General features: G+C 43.2%; 1 protein-coding gene across 5 annotated transcripts in view; it reads right to left on the reverse strand.

The window, feature by feature from the left end:
* Positions 1–27,500, reverse strand: part of GMCL1 (germ cell-less 1, spermatogenesis associated) — a 178,578-nt gene that overhangs the window by 96,457 nt on the left and 54,621 nt on the right. For all 5 annotated transcript variants that reach the window (XM_068274930.1, XM_068274932.1, XM_068274931.1 and 2 more), the window contains exons 4-5: positions 12,526–12,622; positions 3,070–3,167 (exon numbers count right to left, since the gene is read on the reverse strand). In XM_068274930.1, the coding sequence (XP_068131031.1) occupies positions 3,070–3,167; positions 12,526–12,622 (195 nt within the window). The remainder of the gene's footprint in view (positions 1–3,069; positions 3,168–12,525; positions 12,623–27,500) is intronic.

Genomic DNA, 27,500 nt, shown 5'->3' on the forward strand with positions numbered 1-27,500 from the left:
TTTATCAACAGAACAATCCATCAAGTGAATACAGTGACCTGTGACTTGGCAATTGGAAAGTCATGAAAGCTTTGTGTAGCCTTGGATAAGAGGTGTCCAGAAGTGGGGGAATCATGAAAAGCTAATAAAAAAAAAATTATATTCTGCAGTAAAGCAGGAATAGTAACCTGTATTTCAGCACTGAAAGGATACTCCTGCTCTGTAAGGTAGTGAGCTCAAAAGTCTGTTAACCTCCCTGGCGGTATGATTATCTCCAGATTTTAGGGTCTAAAAATGTTTTGCATGATTTTAGACCCTAAAACCACAAAACAATCATGATGCCAGAAAGCCTGCAACAGCCCCTGCTCTTACTCAGCTCCGTGGGATCCAGTGCTGCAATTCTATATCAGTACTCCGGGTGGCACTGTAACATATAGTGAGATCAATTACCTCCCAGGCAGAGCCTGCCCATGGACAGTGGTGATAGATCCAACAATAGATTTTGCTGTGGATAGGGAAGGCTAGGGAAGTGGAGGCTACGTTCTTTGATGTGCAATAAACAAAGAAGCTTCCTTGTAAGTGTGAACCCCCGTGTGTGGACCCTTCTTTCCAGCAGTCTGCGCTATTGTACCATTTTTCTTATCAGGAGGCTGCAGCCGCTCGTTCCTAGTGTTGAGTACGTAACCACGCTGGAACTTATAGCAAGCGAGACCGAATGTTGGAAAGTCACGTGATCGGAGCACTTGGGGAGCTGAGTCGGGCTGCCTCACCGCTAATCGGAGATCTGCCGCTGTTCTTACCCTGGGATGTCTGGATTACAGGAAGTTTAACGAAAGTTTACCACCACAGAAGTGCGCTTCTAGCACTGACAATCCATATAGAGCTGCAGGATAAGGTACTGTATTACTGGATCTATCTGTCCACGGGCAGGCTCTGCCTGGGAGATAACTGATTGCTTATTGTGCTGAGGTAATTTTGTGTACTTTGTCTTCCCTTTGGGCTTGGAGTCAGCCCCACCTTGTTGCTGCACTCATCCAGCTGGTTTTGCGCTACTCTTAATTGATTTTGTATAGTGAGATAGCTGGCTGGCATGACAAAAGGCGGCGATCCCACCAGGGGGATGCAAAGCCTCGGAGGACAGGAAGGAGAATGGCTGCCAGCGTCTGGATCCCCAGGGAGGCGAGTAAAAAACGCCCACTGCGCGCCATTGCTCTGCATTAACCCTGCTGCGATCACCACAACTCAGGCTCAGGGTTACTACTCTGAGCTGCAGATTTCCAAACCCGGTTTGCGGTAAGCCGGGGTTATCGCCAAGGGAGGTCAATCAAATAAAGAAAAGCACAAAATAAAAATGTCATATTTGTTTAGTACTCAATCATCTAGTCTAATGAAAAAGTTTTGTAAGTGTAAGGACTTCTTTTGCTGCAGTGCAGTGATAAGCTGGCTCTACCAAGAACATTAGGACTCAGTTAGCAGTCACCAAGTCTGGGGACCTTGCTTTTATTATGCTAATGTAGGCATACACTATTAGGTACATAAATGATTGATACCTACCTGGCATAGTGAGGATCTGCGCTTTGCCTCACTCGACAGAGATACTATATATATTTGAAGAAAATTATAATCCTATATAAAATTGCACCACCAAATTAGTATTCTAGTTAATTAAAAGCAATAGTAATTGCCTAGAAACTATGGAGACAATTACTGTGTACTACTATTAAATATATCTGTGCCAACTGCCAAGTAGTACTTCAGATAATTCCTAGTGTATGAAGGGGTACTTGGCGAGCACCAGAATAGGATTAAGATGAGATGGGAGCCATAATAATAATAATAATAATAATAATAATAATAATAATAATAATAATATTATTATTATTATTAAGTGGTGTGAGCTAGCATCCACTACACCCCTAGTCCTTCTCCAGGCCCCAGGCTAGATAGTGTACTAGTTAAAGTGGACCCAAATTAAAAATACAAGATTTCAGAAATAAAATAGATTTTCTAAATTATAATATTAAATAGAAGCCTTTTTTCAGCTGCAGGATGACAAATATTACATATTTTACATTTATTGGAGGAACACCTCCCTTCCTTTCGTATTGCTGGGACAGAATCCGGCAGACTGGTGAAGGAGATAAAAAACAAAACACAGGCTGCTACTGATGATGTCACAGGGGAGGTGATCTCAGCTTGCGTGAGATTTCACAAAGACGACGCCTCTGTGAGGGAGGGTAGCTGATGACAAACACACCCATGATCTAAAACCTCTTACTAAGCTCAGAAGTAATGGCTGCCACCTGTATAACCCTAGTTATGAAAAGAGAAGGGTGAAAAGCATGCACAAATGCTCATAGGCTTGAAGGAGTGTTTATTTATCTTTGTATGTGTCAGAGTGGTGCAAATAAATATTTTGAATTAAAAAATGTTTGGTTTGGGTCCGCTTTAAGGGCTCTGCCTCTGTCACCAGGGTTCATACCTCGGCTCTTCCTGTTCAGTAAGCTGGCACCTATTCTTTAAAAGTCCTTAGACATGACTCCCTAACACTGATGCTGCCGATAGTGTACTTGTGGCTGCAGCTCAAGCGCTTTGAGTCTGCCAGGAGAAAAGCTCCATATAAATGTTATTTGTCTTGTGGATGATCCATCTCTGGCGAGCACAGACATTGGAAAGAGTTGAGAAACGCTGTTAAAGCATGTAGAATTCAAATACATTCACTACAGAAAATATGGTTCTCAATAAAAACCTCTTACATCAAATTCCTATAGGCCTGTGAAAATGCGCTAGTAGGAGAAGCTGCATCACATTCATAGAATCAGAGATAAAGATTTAACTTACAGCAACTGTTAACAGTGTCACATCCAGTCTAGGCTAATAAAACTACCAGCAGATGAGCGCAGCTAGCTTGAGTGATAATCTTGGCATAATGCAAACGTCACACGTCTGGACATAAACACGCTGCTTACGCAAGCAGGCACTCCAGAGTCAGACACTCTACTCCCTCCTAGGCCAATTAGTAACAGCAGATTATAATGAATGTCAGCAAGCACTCCGCATGAAGCAAACACAGCGCACACCAACACTTACCAGCTGGAGCATGCAGGCAGCGGCTAAAATGGCTATGACGCGGCTGGGCTTTAGCAAGACATCATCTCTGTATAGAGAACCAAATGCCACCTGCAGAGCTTGAAGAACAGAGGACAGTATAAGGACTCAGAAGACTAAAGAGCAGGAAATTACAGCAAACAATGCGGCCAGTGCACTACATAGCTCAGTGCCCTCCTTTTGTAGTTTTACTTAAAGCGGATCCGAGATGAAAAACTAACTATACCAAGTAACTTGTCTATATAGCTTATCTAAAGTTGAGATAGATAGTTTACACAGCAAATACAGCTGCAAACCGCTTTAAAAGTTTATGATTATTTCTGTGATACAATGTGGGAAGCCATGTTCTGCTTGTCACAGGCTGGGGGCTGGTGATGCTATCAGCTTGCCTGTGTTTAAATTCAGTCCCCTCTCCTCCTCCCCTCTGCCTCTGAAATCAATGGCTAGTAAACTCCTCCTCCTGCCCAGACTGAGCTCTCATAAGCCCTTGCTACAGTGCCAAGGCACAAAATGAGCTGTGGGCAAGGCTTGTTTAGTTTATAGGGAATTAGAGTATTAAAATAAAATAAAAAAAAGTATTTGGCTTGAGGAAAGCCCTGTAAACTATATGAAAGGAACACAATTATGCAACGAGTAAAAGTTTCTCTCGGATCCACTTTAAAGAGATACTATAGTGGCATATAGTAGAATGCAGTATTATAGTAATTAGCCTGGTTTCTGCATCAGAAACACTTCCTGTACCTATATATTGCTGGTTATTAATGGGAGTGTGAAAGGAAAATAAAAAACAGATGCTCACCTAATGAGAGGGAAGGCTCTGGGTCCTATAGTGCCTTTCCGTTCTCCTCCCGGTCTCCGCGTTCCAGTGCAGGCTCCTCTATTAGCAGTCCACGCCGTTCGGTCAAAGACTGCTCTCTTCTAGGTTGGGCTGGCTTCGGTGGTGTTCAGAAGCATTCGAAGACGGGCTGCTCCATACCGCGCAAGCACCCTTTCTCGCACACTGGCAGTACAGAGTCACCCGTCTTCATGAGCCTGAGTGCTTCCGAAAACTGCCAAAGTCTCCCACGGTGGGAGATTAAAATGGAGGAGCCTGCACTTGAATGAGGAGAGCGGGAGGGGAATGAGAAGTCTCTATAGGACCCAGAGGCTTCCCTCTCCTTAGGGGAGTATCTGTTTTTTTCTTATTTACACTAAAAGACTTGCTTTAAATGTACCCCTGCCCTCACAATGATGTTTAGCCTAGGCTGATTAGCTATGCTAACGTCTCAACTAATTGCATGCAGGCTTTGTATTAAAGTCTATGGCCTCAATTCTCTAAGCTTTATCAAACACTTTATCAAATGTTTGATAATTTACCTCATGAGTAAAATCTAATTTTGAATTCACTAAGGTGTTATAGATTTATTGAATGTTTTATCGATAAAATGTTCAAAAAAACTATAACACCTTAGTGAATTCAAAATTAGATTTTACCCATGAGGTAAATTATCAAACGTTTGATGAAGTGTTTGATAAAGCTTAGTGAAGTGAGGCCTATGTCAAGTCTCCAGTTGTAGTTCCCACTCATAACATGTGCGTTATCCTACAGACCACTGTGAATCCAGGATAAATGTAAAAAAGTATGTGTAAAAATAGAAGGGGATAGATGTTCAATAGGAAGATGTGAGTTTTGTGAAACGCACAGGCCCAATTACCAGACGCAATCATGAACCAATGACCTACATGATTTGAGGTCAAATGCACTTGGTGAGCGCTGTCTCCAGGCCCTGCATAATGTGTGCAGCACTAAGCGGTGTGATCAGTGCCCCATGTCCATAAACACTGGCGTATGACTGCCACTGCGCTTTATACTACAACTATAATGTGGTATTTGTATTGATAGCAAAGTTTGAGGTGTTTATTATGTAATCGGGTACTAATTCACAACTATCCTAAAATCCAGTATGCTTTTAACCAGCTCAGTGCTTGCTTAACCTCCTTGTCGGTAACCCAGAGTCAGGCTCGGGCTGGAAATCAACAGCTCACAGGGGTAACCCAGAGTTGAAGACATGGGAGGTTTGTAATGTGCAGGGCTGCCGCAGATCTATCTAGCAGTAGGATTTTTAGGATCTAAAAGCATGTGAAAAAAATTGCACCACTTTCGGACACTAAAATCCGGAAACAATCATACCGCCAGAGAGGTTAAGCAGTCAGCACAATCTTGCAGTCCCATACAGGGAGTAGTCATCTTCAGCAAAGACTTGTAGGTGTACTGACCGCTAGTGCCATTCCTAATGTAATGTATACAGAGCTGTAGTTGACTCACTTATAATTATAAAACTGAACGGTTCTCGTTTAAGCCTGCATTATTTTGATAATGCTGGGAATACATGATGAGATTTTTCAGCAGATTTACTGTCCAATTGTTTTTACGATCGAATTCCATTCACTTCGATAAGAATAACAATCAAATAAATCAGATCGAACATGTCAGAAATTATCTATCGAACTATCTATCTGCCAAAAAAATCTCATGGTGTATTTCCAGCATAAAACCCGACTGTTCCTCGTAAAGGCTCAAATACACATAACTAAAATCGGCTTAGGCGGCTGATAATCAGGCGCGAGTACAGTGACACGTTATTTACCCTACGAATCAACTCGCCCCCAGTGATGACCGAACACATTGTTAACATCATGTGAGGTCATGCATGCGTCAGTCTGTTGTCATTCCACCGCCCCGCACAGCAAAAAAAATGTACAGGGAGTGCAGAATTATTAGGCAAATGAGTATTTTGACCACATCATCCTCTTTATGCATGTTGTCTTACTCCAAGCTGTATAGGCTCGAAAGCCTACTACCAATTAAGCATATTAGGTGATGTGCATCTCTGTAATGAGAAGGGGTGTGGTCTAATGACAACACCCTATATCAGGTGTGCATAATTATTAGGCAACTTTCTTTCCTTTGGCAAAATAGGTCAAAAGAAGGACTTAACAGGCTCAGAAAAGTCAAAAATAGTGAGATATTTTGCAGAGGGATGCAGCACTCTTAAAATTGCAAACCTTCTGAAGCGTGATCATCGAACAATCAAGCGTTTCATTCAAAATAGTCAACAGGGTCGCAAGAAGCATGTGGAAAAACCAAGGCGCAAAATAACTGCCCATGAACTGAGAAAAGTCAAGCGTGCAGCTGCCAAGATGCCACTTGCCACCAGTTTGGCCATATTTCAGAGCTGCAACATCACTGGAGTGCCCAAAAGCACAAGGTGTGCAATACTCATAGACATGGCCAAGGTAAGAAAGGCTAAAAGACGACCACCACTGAACAAGACACACAAGCTGAAACGTCAAGACTGGGCCAAGAAATATCTCAAGACTGATTTTTCTAAGGTTTTATGGACTGATGAAATGCGAGTGAGTCTTGATGGGCCAGATGGATGGGCCCGTGGCTGGATTGGTAAAGGGCAGAGAGCTCCAGTCCGACTCAGACGCTAGCAAGGTGGAGGTGGAGTACTGGTTTGGGCTGGCATTATCAAAGATGAGCTTGTGGGGCCTTTTCGGGTTGAGGATGGAGTCAAGCTCAACTCCCAGTCCTACTGCCAGTTTCTGGAAGACACCTTCTTCCAACAGTGGTACAGGAAGAAGTCTGCATCCTTCAAGAAAAACATGATTTTCATGCAGGAAAATGCTCCATCACACACGTCCAAGTACTCCACAGCGTGGCTGGCAAGAAAGGGTATAAAAAGAAAAACTAATGACATGGCCTCCTTGTTCACCTGATCTGAACCCCATTGAGAACCTGTGGTCCATCATAAAATGTGAGATTTACAAGGAGGGAAAACAGTACACCTCTCTGAACAGTGTCTGGGAGGCTGTGGTTGCTGCTGCACGCAATGTTGATGGTGAACAGATCAAAACACTGACAGAATCCATGGATGACAGGCTTTTGAGTGTCCTTGCAAAGAAAGGTGGCTATATTGGTCACTGATTTGTTTTTGTTTTGTTTTTGAATGTCAGAAATGTATATTTGTGAATGTTAAGATGTTATATTGGTTTCACTGGTAAAAATAAATAATTGATTAATTAATGGGTATATATTTGTTTTTTGTTAAGTTGCCTAATAATTATGCACAGTAATAGTCACCTGCACACACAGATATCTCCCTAAAATAGCCTCAAACTAAAAACAAACTAAAAACTACTTTCAACAATATTCAGCTTTGATATTAATGAGTTTTTTGGGTTCATTGAGAACATGGTTGTTCAATAATAAAATTATTCCTCAAAAATACAACTTGCCTAATAATTCTGCACTCCCTGTATTGTCAGCTTCACAGCTGACACGCACCTGTGTTGCTTGGTCCAGCGATGTTACCCAAGGAGATCAGGTCCAGATCCCCAATGGGCGACATTCATCAATGGTGTGTATGCACCTTAAATGAAATCTGAAGTGAAAATAAGCTTATGATATAATTGTGTGTATGTGTAGTACTGTGAAGAAATAAAAACATTAGCACAGATATGAGTCTCATTGTTTTCAGTACAGGAATAATTAAGAAACTTCAGTTATGTATGCAAAAGAGTCTCTTTGAGCTCTGTGACTTTATAAAGTGGTGGAGAGCACTGTCTTTTGAAGCACTTATCTCAACTGTCTCATGGTTTCTTTTTTGTTTATGGTTTTTCTGCAGAGAAAAGTTCAAAGGGCCACTAGCCTGCTCTGTGAAATCATTGAAAATGCTAAGTGTATTGTGGAAACTGCATTTATTAGAGAATGAGGCAATCTTAAAAAAAAAAAAATAAAAAAAAAAAATAGAGATAGATATAGAAATGCAAATATGACACTGTTTTCTTTACTACTAATGTTCCTTTTAATAATCCATATTACACAACCGATTCATTAGATCATGATTTTTTTCGCTTCAGTGTCACTTTAATGCTTGCAGCATAACATGGCTGACTTCAATGCCTACATGACAGAACCAGGTAGGGATCTCCAACATTTACCAGAATCCCTGATATGTAGAGAGGTGTCTAAGGCTCCTTGCCCACCAAGTGTGTTTCACTGCAATGGACAATATAATCAAGACGTGGTATTCCACATGCACAGGGTCCCCATTCATCAAGACGTGGTATTCCACATGCACAGGGTCCCCATTCATCAAGACGTGGTATTCCACATGCACAGTGTCCCCCCACTCATCCAGATGTGGTATTCCACATGCACAGGGTCCCCCACTCATCCAGACGTGGTATTCCACATGCACAGGGTCACCCATTCATCAAGACGTGGTATTCCACATGCACAGGGTCACCCCTCTTTATCAAGACGTGGCATTCCACATGCACAGTGTCCCCACTCATCCAGATGTGGTATTCCACATGCACAGGGTCCCCCACTCATCCAGACGTGGTATTCCACATGCACAGGGTCACCCCTCTTTATCAAGACGTGGCATTCCACATGCACAGTGTCCCCACTCATCCAGATGTGGTATTCCACATGCACACCCATTCATCAAGATGTGGTATTCCACATGCACAGGGTCCCCCCACTCATCAAGATGTGGTATTCCACATGCACAGTGTCCCCCCACTCATCAAGATGTGGTATTCCACATGCACAGGGTCCCCCACTCATCCAGATGAGTTATTCCACATGCACAGGGTCACCCATTCATCAAGACGTGGTATTCCACATGCACAGGGTCCGCACTCATCAAGATGTGGCATTCCAAATGCACACCCATTCATCAAGATGTGGTATTCCACATGCACAGGGTCACCCCACTCATCAAGATGTGGTATTCCACATGCACAGTGTCCCCCCACTCATCAAGATGTGGTATTCCACATGCACAGTGTCCCCCCACTCATCCAGATGAGGTATTCCACATCCACAGGGTCACCCATTCATCCAGACGTGGTATTCCACATGCACAGGGTCACCCATTCATCCAGACGTGGTATTCCACATGCACAGGGTCAACCATTCATCAAGATGTGGTATTCCACATGCACAGGGTCAACCATTCATCAAGATGTGGTATTCCACATGCACAGGGTCCCCCACTCATCCAGATGTGGTATTCCACATGCACAGGGTCCCCCACTCATCCAGAAGTGGTATTCCACATGCACAGTGTCCCCCCACTCATCCAGACGTGGTATTCCACATGCACAGGGTCCCCCTTCATCAAGATGTGGTAGTCCACATGCACAGGGTCACCCATTCATCAAGATGTGGTAGTCCACATGCTTTGATGAGGAGCTCTGTGAGGCCCCTCAAAACATTGTTTGGGCAAAGACACACTGCAGTACGCTTTTCAATCCATGTTTGTCTTTAAAAACACACTACCATTGACTTGCATTAAAATCACTGTAAAACTCAAAATTTCCACGATCACTTTTTTTAAAATGGAATTGTGGCTATTTTAGCACAATTTCAATGCAGGTTAATGGGAGCATGTTTTTGAAAACTGATAATAAAGCGCTCTGCAGTGCGTCTCTGCCCTCAGACGCTTCTGTGTGGATTCTGGCACAATAAAGGTGTACTAAATGTACTGGTCTGCTGATGATCTTTGGTCTTGCTGCATTCTATGGCGATTGGTCAAATTAGCATGCTCGCTCACTCTTTGAAAACAGACTATTGTTAGTATGCACACAGCTAATGCTGGTGTGCACATGGATGCATTTTGTTAGCTCCCTCGTGAGTTTAGTCTGATGCACTATCTCTCCCAGGAGTGGACAACAGGATATGTGCTCCTAATCTTCCGAAAGATAGGTTTGATGCAATAATGGTTTGCATGTGTGCACTATGCAGGTTACAGGGCCAGAGTTGGGACACATACTAATACTGGGGTATCTCTGCATGGCGTAGATTACTACGCAAGAGAATGTATTCTTTTTTACTAAGACTCCGGCCTTTTACTTTAGCTGTAGGGATAGCAGTGGAGCCTGGATGATTGATTTCTGTGAATGCATTTGTATGAACATTTGCATGTGAGTGTGTGAAGGGTTAACTGTGACTCTTTGGAAACCGATATTCCTGCGATAACGCGTGGGATTACAGTGGCAGTGAAGAATACTATAAGCTTTGTAATATGATGCATTGCATGTCTAAAATGTGAAGCGACTTCTTGGCAGCGTTGCGATTCCATCGTAACAAAATGTACATAATGTGTAAGGAGCCTTAGAGTTTCACTTTACAAAATGTGATTGGTGCCTACATGAAGCAATCATTACAAATAAATATGCTGATACATTAATTGCAGAGGACAGACTCTTAGACCAGGGGCGACTTACAGGCCTCTGTAGGATGACGCACATCCGTGTCCATTACAGTTAACCTGCGACAAGACCAATTTTACACTTTATCTGCATCACCTTGGAAGTTTCTGTGTAGTTTTGTGTGCAGGTTCTGTTTATGTAATTGAAAAAAAAAATAGAGTGTTTGGGAGGGAGTGCCTGTCCATTACAGCTCAAAGCCTTATGTAAATGAAAAAGGTTAATTATTCTGTCACCTAAAAACAATGTTTTTCTTTTACCCAGACAGAGAGAATGAGGGAAATACACAGCACCACACTAGTGCCATCTACTGACCAATTCTAACATTCCTGACAGTCTGAGACAAGGACTCCGCACAAGCAGCTTATTACAGACTAGGATGTGTCTGAAATAAAAAACATCACCCAGTTATGTCAGTTCTTATAATACATCTTTAAATGCTGCTTTTCCACTTCTATTGGTGCCCATACACAGTACAATAAAAACGTTCAACTTTCAGACTCACCGTGCGTACTATAAATGTTAATAAAGCCGAGGTACCTTCTTTTTATCCTCAGAATACTGGTAATGTGATTTGTGGCCGGTGTACATGGGAGTGTCTAGCAGCATGCATCCCTCTTCTCCTTCAGAGTTCAATTCTATCTAGTGGTAAGAACCATACTCTCAGCCAAAGCTTGACCAAGTTGACCCGCAGGTGGATCAGTAGCCCACAAACCAAAGGGCATTAGGGGCTGCTGTATACGCACTAGATTATAGGCAGAGGTGGTAGTTATCAGTAGAGTTAATCTAGCGCATATGCAAAGGATACCTTAGCGCTTTTCAAAATTTAGAAACGGGGGCAGGCATGTGTACGATGCTCTCCTCGTGCCCAGCACTCCCCCATTACCCTCCCTTAGGGCTCAGTCACACTATAAGCGCTTTTCTGAGCGCTGTGTGGTTTAATAGCAATTTACGAGCGCGCAAAGAAAAAAAAAATCACTCCCATTCACTTTCATTAAAATTGTGGCGATTTTCTGGGTACACGAACATGGCGTTTTATACGACGATTCGAATGAAAGTAAATGGGAGCGAAATCAACCACAAAGTGCTCAGAAAAGCGCTTATAGTATGGCTGAGCCATTATTGTCTAATGTCCCCCCAGAAGCTACTTCCGGGTCAAGAGGGTTAAGGCTCACACACACATCAGACTATAGTCTTTGGAAAATGAAAGATCACAGACCAATCTTACCCCCTTCCATGTAGTATGAGAGCCATACCTACACAGTCTTTTCTATGGAGCTGAACTCCACATCAGATAGAAATCTTTGCAAGATGCTGCACACACGGATGCTGTACAGACACAAAAGATCAGTATCTGCAAAAGATCTGTTCCTGCCAAAAATCCATTCCTGCAAATTGCAATGATAGTCTATGAGATCTGCAGATCATCATACACACATGATTTAACTGACATTCATCTGCATATCAAGCAATCATCCGCAGATCTGAAAATCCATCCTGGTGGATCTGATCTGCAGATAATTGTCCGTTAAATCATGTGCGTTTTGGCAGGAACAGATTTTTGCAGCTACAGATCTTTTGAGTGTGTGCAGCATGTTTGTGTGCAGCATCTTGCAAAGATTTTTTTCTGATGTGGAGTTCAGCTCCATAGAAAAGACTGTGTAGAGTATGGCTCTCATACTACATGGAAGGGGGTAAGATTGGTCTGAGATCTTTCATTTTCCAAAGACTATAGTCTGATGTGTGTATGAGCCTTTAGTGAGCAATGTGCAGGCGCTGCCTGGCGACACCAATACTTTATCATGTAGACGGGAGTGCTCTGCGCATGTGCAGTATGCACGGGGACAAGGACACACGTCACCGGGCAGCACCTGTGCATTGCTCACTGACCCGAAAGTAGCTTCAGGGGGACAGACCATAACGGAGGGTGGGATGGAGGAGTAGTGGAGCGGTGGGAATGAAGGGAGCCTCCTATACATGCCTGCTCCCCCATTTTTACATTTTGAAAAGTGCGAAGGTATGCTTTAAAAATCAGAGGGCACTATACAGAACTTAGACTTGTGCTTATATCTGCCCGGGGTTTAGCTTTATATAATAATAATAATAATAAAAAAAAGAGAAAGAAAAAGGATGTACTGTAGATTATAGATTGGAGCTGAAAAGCTATCTTACCTTCTGCATCAATATTGTGATCAGGAATCTCCAGCTCAATCACATTCATGCTGGACTCTTTCCAGGAGCCACAGAACATACTGGAGAAGTATCCAGACTGCAGGGAGACACAGAGAATGAACATTACAACTACAATGGTAAACAATAACCTCATAGCATGTACAGTGAAACCCAATACCATATTCCCAACTAAGACTGCTAACTGATTTCTCTCTATTCAGAGGGATCACACAAATATGCGTACTGTGCTTGTCATCTGTTGGCTCTTCCCAACAGGCAGCCCTGGCCCAAATGCCCAGGATAAACTTAAAGGGCATGTTCCCCTTCATAGTCACATACTACAACACATTAGTAACAGTCCTGTGCCTTGGCCGTTTGCCTTCATAACTTTAGTTCAATTTTTATAAAGCCACATGAATTTCGTGTTACCAAAAAATACATACCATTAACCCTCAGACTGCCACTGACATCTATATCAGTTCTGTGTTTTCGCATCTATACGCCACGGACGTGTGAAGGCATTTTACTACAAAACTGCTTTCACCAACCGCAATACAATACAATACAATACCATTTCTTTAGCGCTTTTCTCCCATAGGACTCAAAGCGCTTAGGCTCTCTCAGATTCAGTAATTGGTAGTAGGATGAAGTATTCACACAACAAAAGTTATATTTCTGCAAATGCCAAACTGAAAAGGTGGGTTTTCAGTCTGGATTTAAACACGTCCAGGGATGGAGCAGTCCTTATCTGTTGAGGTAAGGAGTTCCAAAACGTAGGGGCAGCATGACAGAAGGTTCTGGGACAAAAAGTTTCAAAACCTGTCCAACCTACATTTCCGATCTTACTCAGAGGTACACACCTAGCTGCTCACTCCGCTCTTCCAATGAACTTCGCCTGACCGCCCCCCGCATCACCCAGTCCCATGCGCGCCTCCAGGACTTCTCAAGAGCTGCTCCAACACTATGGGACTCCCTACCTCCACCCATTAGGGCAGCCCACTCCTTCAACATCTTCAAGAAAGTCCTCAAAACTCACCTTTTCACTCTGGCCTACTACCCCTCACAAGTGCTCTAAACTCACAGCTGAACTCTAGTCCTCTACCTTTCCTGTCCTTACCTCTCCCTCTAGATTGTAAGCCTTTGGGCAGGGTCCTCCTCCTTTTGTGTCCTACCTGATCATGCACCTCCATTACTGTGCACCCATGCTATGAATCTGAGTGAACCTAACTTGCCTAATCTCCATGCTCCCCTCCAGTGACTAAGCATTACCTTGTACTAATACCGTGCTGCATGATATGGTCTTTCTTGTATTCAGGTAATGTCATTTTGCTGTACGTTGCCCCTAAATATTGTACGCATCCCTATTTATTGTCCAGCGCTGCGTAATATGTTGGCGCTTTATAAATACAATAAATAAATAAGTGGACTCTGGGTATGACTAGATTATTAGAACCTGTGGATCTGAGAATGCAGGGATTGCTACGCAGCTGCAACATTTCTTTCATGTATCCAGGGCCCAGATTATTCAGTGATTTAAATGGCAGTAGGCCGATCTTGAATAGGACCCTCCATTCTATAGGTAGCCAGTGAAGAGAGTGCAGGACTGGCGTTATGTGGCAGTGACGGAGTTGGTTGGTTAGCAGTCTGGCAGCAGTATTCTGTATCAGCTGTAGGCGGTACAAGTCCTTTTTTGGAAGGCCAGTGTAGAGAGCATTCCAGTAGTCCAGTCGGGAGGTAATGAAGGCATGAACTAAGGTTGGTAGATTTTCTGGGGGGATGAGGTGCTTGATTTTTGCGATGTTCTTAAGGTGAAAGTAGGATGATTTCACCACAGCAGAGATGTGAGTTCTGAAGTTTAAATCCCTATCAATTAGAACTCCCAGGCTACGCACATGATCAGAGCTGTGTAGATCCGTGCCTCCTATTCCCAGTGGTGAAGACTGCAAGTTGTTTTATAGTCATGTGCTGCCCTCCGATCAGAAGGTCTTCAGTTTTGTCTGCATTTAGTTTCAGCCAGTTGTCACTCATCCATTGCTGTAGAGTTGGGTCTTTCACACTAGGCTTGAAGGAAAGATATAGTTGGGCGTCGTCCGCATAACAGTGGTATGTCAGGCCATGTTTTTGGATTAGTTTTCCAAGCGGTAACATGTAAATCGTGAAAAGCAGGGGAGAAAGGATTGAGCCCTGGGGCACCACATACTTAAGTGGTACAGAGGTGGATAGGAAGGGCCCCATAGACACTTTTTGGTTTCTGCCACTCAAGAAGGATTGGAACCACTGAAGAACTATGCCATCAATGTCGCAGTATTCCTGTAGCCTGTTTATCAACATGTTATGGTCAACTGTATCAAATGCTGCAGAAAGGTCTAGCAGTATGAGGATGGAGCACTCTCCTCTGTCTCTTGCCATGAGCAGGTGGTTGCATATTTGGATGAGGGCAGTTTCAGCGCTGTGATGTTTCCTGAAGCCAGACTGGAACGGGTCATAACTGTTTTGTAGGATTTTTCAATTAGCTTACCCAGAAAGGATAAGCTATTTCAAAAAAGGGTACCCAGCAGACATTTAAGTGTTTGTTTTCCAATATTCTTCTGCCACGGACATATAAGTTTTGGCTCCGTGCCAACTTTCAAACTACTTTACTTAAAACATGCAAATAATTCTCAGGTGATGCCGAATTATGCAAATGTTACTGTGAACGTGAGAACCTGACTCCTCGGCAGGTTCAAGACTGCACTGCCCCTCTTTCAGACAGCCTCTCGTGAGGGCCGCCACCACCTTTGAAGTCACTGTGCCCTGCACCTTTTGCTCAACTAGTGTTGCCGCTTACGCAACTCTTCAGGAGAATGCCCTAGAGAGTTGTGAAAGTGACGAAACTAGTCGAGTGGGGGCACAGGATGCGGTGACTTCAAAGGCGGTGTCGGCACTCACAAGAGGCTGCTGACCCATCTGACAGAGGGTCAAACTCTTTTTACAGTGTGCAGTTGTGGTAGTTTCACTTTAAAGTGTTAAAGAAGCACCCTAACCTTAGAAATCAGATGGCCCTGAGGTGGCAAGGGGGCCCACCGATCCCAATTATTGTATTGTGTGGACTTCTGAAATAGCTAGTGCAAAGTCCTGGGACATTGTTAAACAAATGCTTTCACTGCAAGATTTTATTAGTCAAGATTAGTATTGATTTTCATAATAATTAGCACAATTATCATAATAAGCATAATTCTCGACCATCCCACATTTATTTGCACCCCAGTAACATCCCTACTGGCTAATGTGGACTTTGTTACATGTAGAGGTCAGCAAAATATTTCATAAACACTGTAGGTGTGCCTTGGAGTCCGTTACTGCGCATGGACAGTTTCCCAGATTGATACCCTGCTTTCATCCCCAATAGAATGAGACAAATAGCATTTTTGAGGGGAGAATCCATTTTGTGCCACAAAACCACAACTACGTGATATCAAACGATTAGAAAACTTTTGTGGGAGTGCGTGGCTCCTCTCAGTCTCACAAATGACTGGTACTTTTTCCAGATTACTTATTACAGACATAGCAGATGAAAAGCAGATTCAAAAGTGGACCCTTAACTCAGAACTCCTCTCTGCTCTAAAAGATACACAACAGCATAATAACCTTTAAAACAAAAAAAATCATTTGTAACAGCTGATACAAATCCTACAAAAAAAAAAATCTGCACAGTTCCTACTTCCTGATTCATGGAAGCAGACATATTGTTTACAGCCTGTGCTTTCAAATGGGCTTATCTGCCATAGGCAGTCATGTGACCCAGGGGAGTGATCAAATTACAACTAGTGATTAGACACAAATGAGGGGGTATTACACAGGCTAAACTCTTTAAATACGTACAGGGTGAATTTCTGTTATGTTTTCCTTGTGTCCTGGGCAAGAGTTCAGGTCTTTAAACCTACCCAGGGTGTGCTCTGGGCTCTTGCACATACATGTATGGCTTCTTTGTAGAGGGATGGCCAAGCACCACCGATGTGTGAAGGTGGTATAACTGTCTCCTTGCCTGCCTTTCCCCGCCACTAAGAGATAATCCTAACAAATTCTCAAAACCTCAAGGGATGAAGAAAGCTAAAATTGCTATCTTATTACAAACACAATGGTCACCGTGCAGTTTGAACTACCATTGGCCTAATTCAAGTGTAACAAGCAGCCCCTTGCCACTCCATGCCTTTGTATCCTCCATTGATCCCCATGGGTACACATTTCTTCCTGCACCAGACAACAGACACTACGACACTCAGCCAGCGCTTACAGTTCTTAATTTACTTTTAGCAGAGCTGAAAATGTTCCAGCTGGTCACTGGTTTAGATAGACTGGCCCACAATTTCCACATCAAATTCTCTAGGGCTGGTTTCCGCTCTAGCTTCTGCCCCAGAGCCCGGACTGGACTCTGGAGGGCAGAAAAGGATTCAGATGAAATGGGGCCCTAGTCAAACTTTTTGCCCACCGCTGATGGTCCCCTGGCTTTTTTAGTCAGAGTTGGTGGAGGTTCCAAGACACTCTCCAGGCTCATTGTGGATGATCCCGCTTTGCTGGAGGGCAGTCATGTAAGGGGAGGGAGGGGATTCTAATCTCAAAAGACCAGCAACCACTCGACTTTATCAGGGGACCTGCATTGTTTACTGGAGGAAAAATTCAACACAGGGCTCAGAATGGCAAGTATGGCTGCCAATAACTGTGCCCTATTGTTGTGTAAGATAACCAAATGAAGTTCACAAAAGATCAATGCTCAGGCAATGAAATGGATTTCTACTGGATAATGTTAAAAATTATGCTGTAAAATGGTAGATCCATGACAGATTAAAAAAAGTCAATTGAAAATGCATAAAAGGTACTGTAGATTAAGTGGTATTATGATAAGGTTATGAAAACTTGAGGCCCAGTGTATGCATAGTCACATAAGGTACGTGACTTCTAGTGTTTGTCACAGAACACAGGAGATGCAGAGAAGAGACAGGGAGGATTGCTCCAGAGATGGCAAAAAGCGGATAGGTACCAACACTCTGCCCAGCCCAGGGGGGCAGAGATGGTGAAGACCTGGGGGGGTTGGCTGGCAGAGAACAGCTCTACAGATTTTCAATAGGCTTCATGCCGAAATTCTCTGTACAGTGTGTGGAAGGGTTCTGATGGTCGAATCTGGGTGCCATCTATTTGTGTGTGGCCACCTTTATACTGCCTCGTGCTATAAGCGGACTCATAATGTACAGTTTGTCATTCTCAAACAGAAAAAAAAGAAAAAAACCTGCAAGGAAACCAAATGCATTTCCTAACTTAAGTTGGAGCTCCCTCTAGTGGTTCAAACTGAATAAGCATAAATAAATATGAACACTGTGCCATCAGCATAGTTTTCCACCTGGTAATGTGGTTAGTATGCCCAGGCAATGCCAATGCTGGATCTCCGCTCCCCTTTCATTAGTAATGTAGTGATCTGCAAGCGCGGTTTACCTACCCTGGTGAAATGCAACAGTTGTTTCCCATGTCACCCTATGCAGGACCAAAAAAAAAAAAAAAAAAAAAAGTCCATCCACGGCAAACAGCCCCCTTAGTAAAAACAATCACCAGTGCCAAGGTAAGTATACGAGCAATATTGTATTACAGGATGTGTATCCTTGCTAAATTAAAAACACCTAAAAAGGCTAAACTGTAATAGTAGCAGGTAAGAACAGGGCCGGTGCTTCCATAGAGGCAAAGGGGGCAATTGCACCAGGGCTCCAGAACATGTAGGGGCCCCCAAGGTGTGTGTCCCCCTCCAGCTATGGAGACCCCATAAGTGCCTGCAGGGTATGAGGAAGAGAGTCTGGAGTGTAGAGCATGGTGCTACCTCCTGTGTGTACACTCAGGTGTTGTAAGGGAAAGGAGGAGGGGGATAGTGGGGTCTTCAACATTGCTTCTGGGGACATATTATGGACAGCTAATGGATTATGTGTGGCGGGGACGGTGGTGGGATGTGTGTGTGTGTGTGTGTGTGTGTGTGTGTGTGTGTGTGTGTGTGTGTGTGTGTGTGTGTGTGTGTGTGTGTGTGTGTGTGTGTGTACACGTGTGTGTAAGTGTGTGTACGTGTGTGTGTGTGTGTGTACGTGTGTGTGTGCGTGCGTGTGTACGTGTGTGTGTGTGTGTGTTAGTGTGTGTGTGTTAGTGTGTGTGTGTGTGTTAGTGTGTGTGTGTGTGTTAGTGTGTGTGTGTGTGTTAGTGTGTGTGTGTGTGTTAGTGTGTGTGTGTGTGTTAGTGTGTGTGTGTTAGTGTGTGTGTTAGTGTGTGTGTGTGTGTGTGTTAGTGTGTGTGTGTTAGTGTGTGTGTGTTAGTGTGTGTGTGTTAGTGTGTGTGTGTTAGTGTGTGTGTGTTAGTGTGTGTGTGTTAGTGTGTGTGTGTGTTAGTGTGTGTGTGTGTGTTAGTGTGTGTGTTAGTGTGTGTGTGTTAGTGTGTGTGTGTTAGTGTGTGTGTGTTAGTGTGTGTGTGTTAGTGTGTGTGTGTTAGTGTGTGTGTGTTAGTGTGTGTGTGTTAGTGTGTGTGTGTTAGTGTGTGTGTGTTAGTGTGTGTGTGTTAGTGTGTGTGTGTGTTAGTGTGTGTGTGTTAGTGTGTGTGTTAGTGTGTGTGTTAGTGTGTGTGTTAGTGTGTGTGTGTGTGTGTGTGTGTGTGTTTGTGTGTGTGTTTGTGTGTGTGTTTGTGTGTGTGTTTGTGTGTGTGTTTGTGTGTGTGTTTGTGTGTGTTAGTGTGTGTGTGTGTGTGTGTGTTGCATTGTTGGGGTGGCATTGCAAATTTCTTTTGCCCTATTGTACTTGGAACCGGCCCTGGGTAAGTGGACTACATAGTCTTGGAAGACTGGTTTTTAAATTGTACGTAATGCCTGACAGTAGTTTCCGCTTTAGCCATAGTTTTTGTTTGCAGAGCTTCTAAAACGAGGTGCATTCAGAAAAAAAAAAAATTTGATAGTCACCCGTGCCTTCCTCTAGCAGCATAAACGCCTCTGAGTCCCACACCGTCCTGCGGTCTGCCGTTCAGCCACGATCATTCCGGGTATCTGGCTCAGTCGCATCAGTCCGGGTCTACTGCGCATGAACCCGAGGTCCACGCATGCGCAGAAGACTCAGACTGGACCCGAATGAGCCAGTTACTGGGGCTGATCGTGTCTGAACGGTAGACCGTGGCAGGACAACGGACTGTTTATGCTGCTGGAGGAAGCCGCGGGTGAGTATCAAATCTTTTTATGACAGCTCCAGTTTACTTTGAAGTGGTATAGATTACCCAGCAAGCTCATGGTGAACCAGAACTCCCAGGAGTGTGTAAGGGGCTGAAAGAGACCAGAAGCCCTCTTACTAAAATTATATGAAAATCAAAGAGTTTTCCATCTTAAAACCGAAAGCATTTGCGATTATTCAGGTTGGAGTGAGATCTGAGATGTCCCACAATGCATCACTGCTGAATATGCAAATCATCTCGGTTGTCCCTGGTAGCTAAATATAGCTCCAGAACCGCTGAAATGCAATGTTGTGTCAGCTTGTTAACATTACACAGACTAATACAGAACCAGCAACATGCATACAGACTTTTCGGATTGGTTGATACTCATCAGTGCGTGGCATGGATTAATATGGCTCGATGGGGTAGGTCCAGTAAGCTCATGGTGAACCAGAGGTCCAAGGAGTGTGAGCTTGCTGGGCAATCTGTAACTCTGGGCATTTCAAGTCCTACCCCACAGAGCCATATTAATCCATGCCATACACTGATGAGGATCAACCAACCCAACTGTATGCATGTTGCATTAGTCTGGCTCTGGAATATTAACAAGCTGACACTTTGCATTCCAGCGGATCTGGAGGTGTGTTTAGCGGTCAGTAATGGAGGCAGTGAGGTGGCTTTGCATTCCACAGTGGAGAGGCTTAGGATTATAAGGGCGCAGCACAGGATTGTTAAGGATTAATGTTCAGCACAACATACTGTACATTACACAGCGGACAGATGGAAAAGAAGCAGTGCAGGGTGTATGTTGTGGACCTTGCCAACTGATTAGGTAATTTGGCTTCCAATGTGACTTCTGTGCTCAAGACACACATTGTGGGGCTACAGGTCTGTTCCTGATGTCTGCTTCAGCAAATCACAATCATTTGGCCTTTTACATAATTATCTGCGTGCCTGGAAACACCATTCTGTACATTTTAGTCCAAGTTCTAATTAAACATTACACAGTATTAGGTTTCAGTCATTCTATAGGCAGTACATCAGACATGACATTTCTAGTTTTGTGAGGCGGTTTCAAGTTCTGAGATTACCTCATTAGGTTTATAGCTTTGTATAGGCAAATTACAAAAGCTTTGCATAGGTTCCATTAAATAGTGGTGTATATGTACTGATGTGCCAGCAGAGGGCGATAGCACTCCATTTTCAAAAAGTTCATGGCATGCTGAATGATCAGGAACTGGTTGATTTACACTGAGAATATACTTGATTTTGTCTAAAATATTGTTTTCTACCTCAAAACCACTATAAGGGCTCAGCCACACTGTAAGCGCTTTTCTGAGAGCTTGCGATTAGAGCCTTCTGAGCTCTTTTATAAATCGCTCCCATTCACTCATTAAAAATGTGGTAAAAATCGCCACAATTTTTTACTGCGCTTGTGTGAAGCGCCGCTGACAATCAAGCCCACGTTGTCCGCAGCATACTGCACAGGCACAGTAGTTCTGCGTCTGAGCAGTACACCGCGGACAATGTCAGCTTGCTTGACAGCGGCGCTTCATGCGGGGCAGTAAGGACAACCTCGAGGTCGTCCTCTGCACCGTGCAGGGACCCCGGGCCAGTGGCTGCGAATGGTGCGGTCAGCGTGGGACAGAAAGCTGCGAGGGGCTGGAGAAAGCCCCAAATAAATGGGATTGCCTTTATTTTCAGCTGATGATTCCATTAACCACTTAAGCCCAACTGGCCGAACATTTTCGTCCAGTTGGGCTGCATGCACTCCCGTGGGCCACGAGTGCTTCCGCCGCCAGCTGTTAGCACATCAATCAATGAATGGGATTATAGATCCCATTCAGTGATCAAAGCACCCCCCCCCCCCCCCCCCCCCGCAGAAAAACCTGACAGGCTGCTGTTTTTCTGTTTGTCAAAAAGTTTCCCGTCCTCCTAATGCGTCCTGGAAGCCTGATCGTACGCTTCCAGGACGTTTTGACTGGCCATCTTGTGGCCAAATAGTAAAACTACACCAACATCTAAATTATTTTTTTTTTTTTATAAACAAATGCATTATTTTACATTTAAAATTAGCTTTTTACCGCTGACACCACAAATTACCCAAATAACATTTTTAATTAAAAAAAAATTACAAATAAGCATGTCAAAGGAGTACATTAATATAATTTTTTAAATTATGGGCTTGTAAATAGTGATGGACACAAATTGAAAAAATGCACCTTTATTTCCAAATAAAATATTGGCGCCATACATTGTGATAGGGACATAATTTAAATGGTGTAATAAGCGGGACAAATGGGCAAATAAACTATGAAGGCAAAGATAGCCTCCTCCAGCCTGCCAGATGCACCCCCCCCCCCCCCCACACACACACACACACGACTACAACTGAGCTCATAGTCATCGATTTGCTCAACCCATTGTTGCACCAGGGGTACCATCTATATGTCGACAATTTTTACTCCAGCATCCCCCTTTTTAAATTTATGTTTGCTGCAGAGACCCCAGCCTGCGGTACAGTGCGAGCAAATCGAAAAGGCCTGCCACAAGTTGTGAACAAGACACTCAAAAAGGGGGAGTTGTGTAGCTACCGCATTGATGAGCTCCTTGCACTCAAAGTCAGGGATAAAAGGGACATCCGAGTGTAATCCACCATTCACACAGGCAACAAAACCTGTAAGATCTCGAAGAGAGGTGGTGGTGAAGCCTGTTGCCATCTCAGAATACACTAAATATATGGGGACTGTCGACCTGGCCAACCAAAAGCTTTCCTATTACAGTGTAAATCGCAAAAGGAAGGTGTGGTACAAAAAAATAAATAAATAAATAAAAAAAACTTGCTGTGTACCCAATGCAGATGGCCCTACACAATGCATTTATCATCTATAACAAAGCAGGCAATAGGGGCGCATATCTGGAATTCCAAGAGGACATTATAGATTCCCTGGTCTTAGAATCCGGCAAACCTGTCAGAGACCCACATGCTTCTGAGAATATCATTCAAATCCAAGAAAAACATGTTCCCGAGGCACTCCCTGAAACGACATGCAAAAAGTACCCACAGAAACGGTAAAAGGTGTGCAGGAAACACCGAATCCGAAGAGACACACGGTACCACTGCCCACAGTGTCCCTCCAAACCAGGACTTTGCCTCAAACCTTGTTTTGGGGCATATCACGCAGTCCATTATTAGAGACCTTTCCCCTCCCACCCCCCTTTTTTTCCACTGTACTTTTTTTTTTTCCCTTTGATGAACTTCCGGCTTCTGAACCCTGGCATGTCTGACAATGATCCTCTGGAATGGCTAAAGACCACCCTCTGCTGAACACCCCCTGACCTTTGGTATTGCTACCAAACATCCTCTGACCTCTGGCATTGCTGATGAACAACCTCTGAAACCCTAGCATGGCTGCCGAAAACCCTCTGACCCCTGACCTGGCTTACAACCCTCTTTAGGCTCCCATGTTTCCACAGCTTCTACAATGGGGAGTACACATTTGTTTGTGTTTATAAACCTTGCTGTTGACTTAAGGTTAACATTGTGCTGTGTGCCCAAAAAGCCATCTGATTATGTATATAGGGTACCATTTTAACCGTGAAAAGTGAGAGAAAAGAATTTGGGGTGTTTGAGGGCTGACGCCTCTGTCATGTGAATTTTTTCTAGTTGTGAAGTGAAAAAAAAAAAATTAGCATTTTCAAAATTATGGTGCAATTTCAGCAAAACCTCATAGGTCCAAATGTTACACAGTATGCATATCTGAGTAGGCCTGGGTCTCCCTTTTTTTAGAATGGTGACATTTGTGACCTGTATCGAATGTTCTGAGACTCCAGGGGCTTTGCTAGGAAACAATGACTATTACTTTCTGTACAAAAAATGGCCTTGAAAAATCCAGTGGTGCTACTTGTGATTAACAGTGTGCTCAAAAAGCCATCTGATTATGCATATAGGGTATCATTTTAACCGTTGCAAGTGAGAGAATAGAATTTGGGGTTTTTGAGGGCTGAGGCCTCTGTTATATGAATTTTATCTAGCGGCAAAGGGTAAAAAACTGTAAAAAGAAAATTGCATTTTCAAAGTTATGGTGCAATTTCAGCAAAACCACATTGGTCCAAATATTACACAGTATGTATATGCGAGTAGGCCTGTCTCTATTTTTCAGAATGGTGACATTTGTGAACTGTATTGAATGTTCTGAGGTTCCAGGGGCTTTGCTAAGAATCAATGACTATTACTTTTGGTAGAAAAAAATGGCCTTGAAAAATCCAGTGGTGCTACTTGTGGTTAACAGTGTGCTGTGTGCCCAAAAAGCAATCTGATTATGTATACAGGGTATCATTTTAACCGTGACAAGTGAGAGAATAGAATTTGGGGTATTTGAGGGCTAGAGCACATGTTGTGTGATTTTTGTTTTGTGGCAAACTGAATCAAAAGCAATAAAATTGTTATTTTCATATACTCTGCACCAAAATAAAACATTTGCAACCCCCCCCCCCCCCCCAAAGTAACAGAATTAAAAAGAGAATACCTAAATAGTTACCTTAGAGACTCAGCTTCTCAAATATGTAGGTCATGATGGTGTATCACGGTTATATTTGCAAATAAGATCTTGTTATTACTGATAGAGTACAATGAAAAAAACGAAAACACAAAATGGAAAAAAAAATACACCTTTATTTCAAAACAAAATATTGTCGCCATACATTGTACTAGGGACATAACTTAAAATGTTGTGATAACCAGGACAGAAATTAGTGGGTTTTATCTATAGTAGTACTGTTTATTGTAAAACTATAATGGAAGAAAATTGAGAAATAATGTATTTTTTCAATTTTTCCCTTTAAAATTCATACAAAGTAAGGTACTTACTAGAAAAAAATACCAGCCCAAAAAGCCTAATTGGTGACGAAAAAAACAAGACATAGATCATTTAGTTGTGATGAGTAGTGATAAAGCTATTGGGGAATGAAAGGGAGGAGTGCTAAAATGTGAAAAATTGCTCTGGTCCATAAGGGGAAATTACACTGAAGGCTGAAATGGTTAAACTATAATGGCCAAAAACTGAGAAATAATGATTTTTTTCCATTTCTTTCCTAATCTTCCTGTTAAAATGGATTAAGAAAAAAATAATTCTTAGCAAAATGATCTACCCAAAGAAAGCCTAATCAGCGGTGGAAAAAACAAGATATAGATCAATTAATTGTGATAAGTAGTGATAAAGTTATTGGCGAATGAATGGGAGGTGAACTTTGCTCGGATGCATACGATTTTCAACACTGCAGGCTAAAGTGGTTAAAATAAAATGTTCTACGGTGGATAAAAACCACATGTTTTATTTGCCCATTTGTGCCGGTTATAGTCACCACATTGTACTGGGGATATTTTATTTGGAAATAAAAAAGGTGCATTTTTTCAATTTTACATCCAACACTAATCACAAGCCCAAAATTTAACAACAATATACCCTTGTCCTAAATTTTAAAAAAATGTATTCCATAATGTATGTAGGTGTTATGTGGCCATGAGACGTCCTCACGCATAATTTCCTAGTCACGTCCAATAAGTACACTAAGTAGGAAGTAATGTGTGGCTGTTACATTTCAGAAGTGACGCAGGCATCTCATTGATGTTCCCATTCATTAATCTAACGATCGGCGGCAGAAATGAGCGAAAAAAAAATTGATCATTCTCGGCGGACATGCACGGATTGGCTCAGGCCACCAATCCCCTGCCATGTAACGCATGCGCGGTTTTCATTCCATCAGTATGCAACGAAAACGGCGCACCAAGAGACAACGCAGTGCAAAATAACGTCCAATTTCATAACCTACATGCGCTGCGTTAGGGGCACGTTGTGCGATTTTAACATCGCATCAAACGCAACGTCCCACTGTGAAAGAGGCCTTAGGGTCTAAAAGCCATGCAATTTTCTTGCATTCTTTTAAACCCTAAAAACAACAAGAAAAGAAACAGAGGGATCTGCTGCAGTTCCTGCATATAACTGACTCAGGCAGAGGATTACCGATCTGAGATGCGTCTTACCCGATCCTGATTTGGGATTACTGCTAAGGAGGTTAAAGAAGTAAATAGATTTTTTTTTTTTTTTATTGTCCAAAAAAGTAGTAAATAGATAGGTTTGACACTTTATAGTGTTGCCTGCCATAGGTAATAGTGGAGGGCAGTGTTTATTTCATAATTATTGTTTGCCATTTTTGTTAATAAATTGGCTCTCTTTTGCAAAAATAATTGTCAGAGCCGCTGGAATTCATCCATTTCTGACAGTGGTGACTGCAACATGGCCATTTCACATTTTGGCAGGGTAGAACCTGAAGTGGCCAGACTTCGGGTTCTGGCCGTAAAAATATGAAAATATTCATTCTGCCACTGTTTACAGCAACTACTTTCTGCCTCTGACGAAGTGGGTGTAAAACTGCGAAAACTGCTGTCAGGCCATTTATACCATGTACTGGGATTGCTGGTAATAAATTAAAGGGGACATTCAATTGCTGTCTGTGGTTGTTGCCTGGGTTCTGTTAATCCGTCTAAAAGGTGCGTACACACGTACTACTATAAGGAACGACGAGTCCATCAGACCCTCCCGCTGGGGAGGCGTTCCAGCGATAGTAGATCATGTGTACAGTCTGTCGGCAGACTGATAACACTGTTTCTGAACGATCCGCTGAGCAGAAACAGTGTTATCAGTCTGCAGACAGACTGTACACACGCTCTACTGTCACTGGAACGTCGTTCCTTATAGTAGTGCGTGTGAACGCACCTTTACTCTAATCAAAGCTGCAAAGTCTGGAGGCACAGCCACTGCCCCCGCTTCTCTCAGCATTGCCTGCAATCTAGTGCCGATCAAGCTCTCCATAATCTACGTAAGCTAGCAAGGGTAGGTCTCTCACCCTTGTGTCTTAGAATAACACCGGGACGTGCCCACCAATGGGATTGGCAATCGTACACACCCCTTTGGGTATGCACTCACCGTCAAGATACTTGTATTCTAGCACATCAGTACTCAAAGTACTTCTCCACGTGTGTCCGTTCCGCAGAGTTAGGGCTTATTTCCACTATAGCGAATCCGCATGCGTTGTCCGCATGCGGATTTGCACAGCCAATACAAGTGGATGGGCCTGTTTCCACTTGTGCGTTGTGCGGAGCGTTTTTGTGTGCGGGGAAAATCTGCACGCCAGAGCCGTCAGAATTCGCTCCCCGCACACCGCTAAGCGAATCGCATACAATGTATCTAATAGTGAAATCGCATGCAGTTTTGGCATGCGTTTTTCCCCGCGATTTCGCATAGGAGATAATGTTAATTTACACAGGCAGTGACATGGTTAAAATCGCCCACCTACTACCCTATGCGAAATCGCATGCGAAATCGCGGGAAAAAACGCATGCAAAATCGCACCCGCATGCGATTTCGTCTGCGGTGATTTCCCGGCGATTCCGCACCGCACAAGTGGAAATGCAGCCTTATGGGTCCAGCATCAGGTTCCAATAAAAAAGCTTTTTATTATAAAAAGGCATACGCCAATAAAACCATACAGGCTAAAAAAAATAGTAAACATATACCGGGAGATCGGCGTGCAATAAAGCAACGGGCAGCCAGCGGCTGTACCGCGGAATACAGCCAGCTATCGCCGTACGCCTAAATGACTCATCAGGCGTACGGCGATAGCTGGCTGTATTCCGCGGTACAGCCGCTGGCTGCCCGTTGCTTTATTGCACGCCGATCTCCCGGTGTATGTTTACTATTTTTTTTAGCCTGTATGGT

This window comes from Hyperolius riggenbachi, chromosome 3 (genome assembly GCF_040937935.1).
Source record: "Hyperolius riggenbachi isolate aHypRig1 chromosome 3, aHypRig1.pri, whole genome shotgun sequence".
In the NCBI taxonomy this organism is placed as follows: Eukaryota; Metazoa; Chordata; class Amphibia; order Anura; family Hyperoliidae; genus Hyperolius; species Hyperolius riggenbachi.